The sequence below is a fragment of the Petaurus breviceps genome, unplaced genomic scaffold (assembly GCF_028583685.1).
Source record: "Petaurus breviceps papuanus isolate PSGF00001 unplaced genomic scaffold, PetGlider_PUasm1.0 91041, whole genome shotgun sequence".
Classification (NCBI taxonomy): domain Eukaryota; kingdom Metazoa; phylum Chordata; class Mammalia; order Diprotodontia; family Petauridae; genus Petaurus; species Petaurus breviceps.
The window spans coordinates 29378458-29384457 of record NW_027187400.1 but is presented as its reverse complement, the minus strand read 5'-3'; the positions used below and the strand labels follow the sequence as shown (position 1 = coordinate 29384457).

The 6000-nt window shown below is 49.3% G+C and overlaps 1 protein-coding gene across 1 annotated transcript; it reads left to right on the top strand.

Annotated features, from left to right (window-relative positions):
• The first annotated feature begins 1568 nt into the window (after nucleotides 1-1568).
• Nucleotides 1569-3084, top strand: HES3 (hes family bHLH transcription factor 3). Its single transcript, XM_069078867.1, has 3 exons — nucleotides 1569-1664; nucleotides 1788-1869; nucleotides 2095-3084. The coding sequence occupies exons 1-3, from the start codon at nucleotides 1584-1586 to the stop codon at nucleotides 2514-2516; spliced, it is 585 nt and encodes a 194-aa protein (XP_068934968.1). The 5' UTR covers nucleotides 1569-1583; the 3' UTR covers nucleotides 2517-3084.
• The last annotated feature ends 2916 nt before the right edge of the window (nucleotides 3085-6000 follow it).

Here is a 6000-nt window from a genome sequence, read left to right as displayed (position 1 = left end):
CACATAGAGTTCGGACACCTTCCGTGGGGCTCTTGTCCGTCAGTCAACTAGCATCTATAAAATGCCTGCTGAATGTCAAGCACTGTGCTAAGCTAGGAGAAAGAGACAGGGAAGGAGGGAGGGAGGGAGAGAGGGAGAGACGGGGAGAGGGAGAGAGAGAGAGAGAGAGAGAGAGAGAGAGAGAGAGAGAGAGAGAGAAAGTTCCTCTTCCTTTTCCAAAAGTCTAATGGAGGACAGAGTATGCAAACAACCAATTACAGAGAATACAGGCACATATGCACATCCAAGATAAAATGTGGGTAGTCTCTGAGGGAAGGCACTAAAATTAAGGAGTATTGTGAAAAGCTTCCGGCAGAAGGCGGTATTTTATCTGAAACTTCAAGAAAGTCAAGAAATAGAGTTGAGGAGGAAGAGGGAAGAATGTTTCAGGTACTAGAGACAATCCCTAGCAGCGCCGCAGGCGAGTTGTACATATTTCCCGCATTTCCATGGCCTTGGGCATCAGGCTGGACCACTTCCCTACTGCAGCAACAAACATCTTTCTCTCACCAGCGACTGGAACTGAAGCCTATGAATATTTTGCCCAGGGAGGCCGCGTTCTGCAGGGGGGTGGGGTGTCGGGCCCCAGCTTCCCGAGCAAGGACACCTGCAGGCGGCAGGTCCGGGCCTTGCACGGTTTAATGAGACATATGTTATTTTATGTCTCAGTTAGGAGCGGGGAAATCGGGCCTTTCCCGGGCTTTGAATTACCAGAGGCAGAAAATTGCTTTATTGTCAGGACATTAGGGTTACTAATGCAGCGTTGCGGGCGCGGCCGGACCGTGAAGCCCGGGGAGAAAGGGCTGATTCGCGGCCTCTATTGGCATCTTCATCTCGGCTCCGCAGGGGCTGCGCGCGTCGGTCACAGTCATTATCCACGGCCATTCCTGCGCTGCCAAAGTTCGGCAGGGCGAGCTGGGTTGGAGAAGCGGCGGCGGGCGCAGTGAGCCAAACTATTTTCATGCGCCCGGCGCCCTTCAGGTTACCCTCTCCCCTAATCAACCTTTAGCCTCTTGGAGTGGTTTCCTAGCGTAACTTCCCTAGCAAAGGTGAGCAAATAGGTCACGGTGAGGAGTGGGGAAGGCCAAGGAGACTAAGAATTTCCCACTGGAGAAAGCCAGTTCAGATCGGCCAGTGGTCAGCCGACCGCCAATCAGCGAGATAGCCGGCCTGGCTTACTCCCTCTTTCCCTTCCTCCCTCTGTAGTACTGTTGTACCCCCCCCCCCCCCCCGGGGGCGGGGGACCTGGGCTAGAGCGCGGTATTGACATGTAAAATAAGAGCCCGTATAAAGGCTAGGCATTCCTGCGCTAGCTGCAAGGACCCGGTTGCAGCCTCACAGAATCCAGGAAGAGGATGGTAACCGATTCAGAACCCCGGGGGAATCTGGCAGTTTGCAGTTTCCGAAAGGTCTTTGGGATCTGGGGGGGGAGGAGGGGGAGAGGTGTGGAGACATGAGTCCCCAAGGGAGGTGGGGAAAGGGCCCCAACTTTCCAACAACGCTATAATGGGCTTCCCGGATCTCTTCAGATATCCAAGCCACTAATGGAAAAAAAGAGACGAGCCAGGATCAACGTATCCTTAGAGCAGCTGAAAACTCTGCTGGAGAAACACTATTCTCACCAGGTAAGCTCCGTGTTGAGCTGGGCCGAGTCCTGAAGTCGCAGCGGTCCGGAGGCAGAGCACGGTCTGGGAGGTACCAGTTTGTTCCCCAGCTAAGCCTCTGATTCTGACTGGTCTATTCTGCAGATCCGAAAGCGCAAACTGGAGAAGGCAGATATTCTGGAATTGAGCGTCAAATATATGAAAAGCTTGCAGAATTCTGTTCAAGGTGGGTGCCAGAGGCCAGGGACGGGCTGTAAAGGGTTAAAGGGGCAGCACAGGGCCATGAGCACTTGGGAGGGAAATTCAGTAGGCATCTCCCGGTGCACCTCAGACTCCTCCCCTCTCCTCTTTCCTCTTCTCTCCTCTTTCCCTTCCTCCCGCACCCCCTCCTCCTTCGAGAAGTAGGACTCTCCGATTCTAGAATCTTCTCATTCCTGGATTCTATCCTCAGGTGTTCCCCCAGTGTTCACCAGCGCCGAATACCAGGCAGGCTTTCGGAGCTGCCTCCATGGGGTGAGCCAATTTTTGCGGCGCTCCGAGACAAGTTACAGCCTGCCCTGCCACCTGCTGCAGGACCTTTCCCGTGTTGGCCTCCAGGCGGGCTCCCCGGGCTTCAGTACCACGGACAGCGCCACTCCAACTTCTAACCCTGAAGCGCAGTCTCCAGGCTTCTCCAGAGGCCCCGGGACTATGGAGCCTTGGGGTTCCTCACCCGCTGCCACCGCCCTGCGCCCATCTAGACAGAGGCTTCTCCTTCCTACCGCCCCTACCACAGCTACCCCAGTTCCTCCAGAGAGTCCTCAGCCGGAACTCCAGCGGAACAGCGCCTCCGGGGAGGGTGGCAGAGGGCCGAACGTGTGGCGTCCCTGGTAACGCTATATCCACATCCGGCTGGAGAAGAGGACTGTATGCCCAGAGCTGACCAGGTCAGCAGCTTGAAGGCAGCAGCCCTGGAGTGTTGGTACCTCTGGGGGCTGTCTGTGCTTTGCTCTGGGGTAACTGCAAGGCCCCGGCTTTGAAGTCTCTTTCTACTCTCTGCCCCAGGGAGAGCTGCTTTAAGAGATCGTTCTGACTGCAGGGTTGGAGAAAGGGAAAGAGCTCAACTTCCACTTGTGGGTGTAGGCTATTGTTGGATGCTATTTAAACAGAAAAACATCAACTGACTCAGAGTTCATTCTGCTGGAGTGAGGGTCCTCCCATTTTGGAGAGGGTGGAGAACTGGGATACAAAGATGATTAAGATTTTGAAGGGTGGAAAATCAGCTAGAAGTGTTTCCAGGAAAATGGTGTCCTAGTCACTCCTAGGAGACCTTCAGCAAGCCCAAGTCTAATCCCCAGTAGCAGGGTAGTCATCTTCCCCTTTTCAGAGTTTGTACATTTCCTGCATATGAAATAAATAGAACCACAGATTTGTCTCTTGGTCTGTATCTCTATGGCTGGGCACTCCACCACGTTGGGGACTCATTTGGGTTTCAAGGATGGAGACTAGGTCCTGTTGATTTCTCTTCACATCTGGGCTCCCAAAAGAGGTGGAGGTTGCTATTTATTTTACCTTGGCTGTGCTGGGTGAGGGTGAAACATAAATCCAATCACAGAACTCATCATCCTTCCACACACACCTACACATGAAAAGGTGGCTCATGATCCTTCATTCCAATCATAAATCCCCAAGTCCTAGCTATGGTGTCTCTCTGGTCTGTTCCCCTAAAGTGGGTACAGGCAAACCCACTCTCCTTATAAATTCCCATTGTTCCTGGCATGTGGGAGTGTGTGGGAGGGAGGAGGGAGTTCTGGAATTGAGAAGCACCTCAGCCTTTTGGTCCTGTCATAGTCCATGCTCCTTGCCCCCTCCCCCAAGTGGGGAGGGTGGCTATGGGAAGCTGGCTCTCTGGCAGTAGCCCAGAGCAGACCCCTCACAGCGAGGAGAATTGCTGCTCCGCCCCTCCTTCCATTCATCTGCCCCAGACTTTTGGTTCCCACCAGCACAAAGCGAACTCTAGCCCCAGCCCCCTACCCTAAGACCTGATCGAACTGAGGGCCCCTCCCCTTAACCCCACCATCTCCTCACCCCTCAACTTCCAGAGCCCTGCCTGGAAGCTTGACTGAGAATGGCTTCCCAAATTTGCTTTGACCCCATGGAGAGGAGGAATAACCAAGGAAAAGGGTGTTAGAAGTGGGGATGGGATCTAGCCCCAAGCACTCTAATTCTCCTTAACTCATCCGTCATATTGCTTAATGGATCATTGCCTGTCTTACTTTTTCTTTGCTTCATTCCCTGCCCATGATTGGGGGTCCCATACAGTGACCTGTGTTAGGTAGTGTTGGAGAAGAAGAGGAAGGCAACAGAGTTTATAAAATGTAGACTCTTCTCTTTGCCAAGGCTAAACCCCAACATGTGTCCTCTGTTCCCTCTCCTCTCCTTCCTTCTCGCCTTCTCTGGGACTTTATCACATCAATTATTCACTCTTTGATGGCTCCTTTTCTTCCAGCCCTTACAGAGTGGCCCAACCCCACTTTTCTATAGCTCCTCGTAAAATGTAAACTTCTTAACTATGCATATTTGTTGCAAGTCTTTTTTTTTCCCCCAGTTGGGGATGGGTAGTGGCAGTGAAAAAAATAAATGCTTGATCATTGAAAAAAAATTAACTTAAAAACAATATCAGCTCCTGACATAGTACCTGGCACATAGCAGGCATCCAATTAATTTTGTTGAATTGTATTGATCTTCTACCATTTCCCTACACATAGCCAGCCTCAAACCCGATTTGCATTTTCCTATTACTAGGCTTTTTGTCATGTCCTTCTGCCATTCTGAATGTCTATCTACTCATCTCTGCCTGTCAGAATTTATATATCCTTCAGGGCTCAGGTATCATACCATATGCAAGCTGCTTATAACTGTATCTCAATTCAGTAGAAAAAGAGATGGATTTGGAGTTAGAGGACCTGGACTTGGATACTAAATCTACCAAGTATTCAAGTACATGCTTCCTGTGACAATGACCTAATGACTTAACCTCTTCAGATCTCAACTTTCTCATCTGTAAGATGAAAGGGGTAGACCAGATGACTTTCAAGAGCCTTCCTACTTCTACTCTATAAAACATTAAAAAGATTTCATAAACTATATGAACACAATAACAAAAACACTTTTCACACAAATAAAGTCAGATCTAAATAATTGGGAAAATATTAATTACTCGTGGGTAGGCTGAGCCAATATAACAAAAGTGACAGTTCTACCTAATTTGTTTATTCAGTGTGATGCCAAACTATAAAAAATTATAGAACTAGAAAAAATAGTAACAACAAAAAAGATCCCATAATCTTCTAAAAAAAAGTGAATCCCCGAGGGGCAGTTAGGTGGCACAGTGAATAGAGCACTGGTCCTGTAGTCAGGAGGACCTGAGTTAAAATCCATCCTCAGACACTTGACACACTTACTAGCTGTGTGACCTTGGGCAAATCACTTAACCCCAATTGCCCTGACTTCCCCCCTCCAAAAAACAAAAAAAAGTGAATCCCCTTGATTGGGTGTGATCTCTTACTTTTCTGAACCTCTTTGAACTTGGTACCTCAACATATTCTGCCTCCTGCATTTCTTGTCTTTACATTTCTGACTAGACAATGAGTTTAATGACAGCAAAGCTGGGTCTTTTCTCACTTACCTATTCTATAGTTACCCACAGAGCTGGCACATGAGCAAGTCAAGACATCCTCTTCCCGATGTCATTGATCCTCTTCAAGAATGAAGGATGACGAGTAAGAGCACCGGCTCCAGTGTCGGGATGACCTGGAGATCGAATCCCAGGCTCAGACACTCAGCACCACACCCAGAAATAACTGGCTGTGTACCCTTGAGCAAGTTACTTAACCCTGATTGCTTAAAAAAAATGAATGAAGATGAATGGAGAATGAACAGCAGCACCTGGGACAAAGTAGGTGCTCAGGTGATGTTAACTGAATAGGCTTTTAAAGGCTTTTACCATCTGGCTCCTACCTCCCTTTCTAAGCTTCTTGCATATTACTCTTCTTTCAAGTCCTCCATGTTCCAGCCAAACTGGCCTACCCTCCATTCCATCTCCCATCCCTCACCTTTGAACTGACTATTTCATTTAGACTGCAAGTTCCCTGAAAGCAGAGACCTTTTTTCCCCTTTTTCTTTGTATCCCTAGTGCTTAGCACAGTGCCAGACACATAATAGGCCCTTTCCACCTACCCCCAATGTCTAAATGCAGCCCCAATACACTCCCTCCTAACCTCTTTGTACTTCTTCAGCTGACTTATCACCTGGAACTTCCCCCAGTTCCTGAAATCTTCTAACCCTATAGTATCTCTTCACTCAAAACCCCTTCTCC

What these genes read in the sequence shown, in the direction of transcription:
- HES3 (XM_069078867.1), top strand. Translation starts at nt 1,584, where the DNA reads ATGGAAAAAAAGAGACGAGCCAGGATCAACGTATCCTTAGAGCAGCTG. An exon ending in AGAAACACTATTCTCACCAG is followed by an intron (nt 1,665 to 1,787) that starts GTAAGCTCCGTG and finishes TCTATTCTGCAG; the next exon opens with ATCCGAAAGCGCAAACTGGA. An exon ending in CTTGCAGAATTCTGTTCAAG is followed by an intron (nt 1,870 to 2,094) that starts GTGGGTGCCAGA and finishes TTCTATCCTCAG; the next exon opens with GTGTTCCCCCAGTGTTCACC.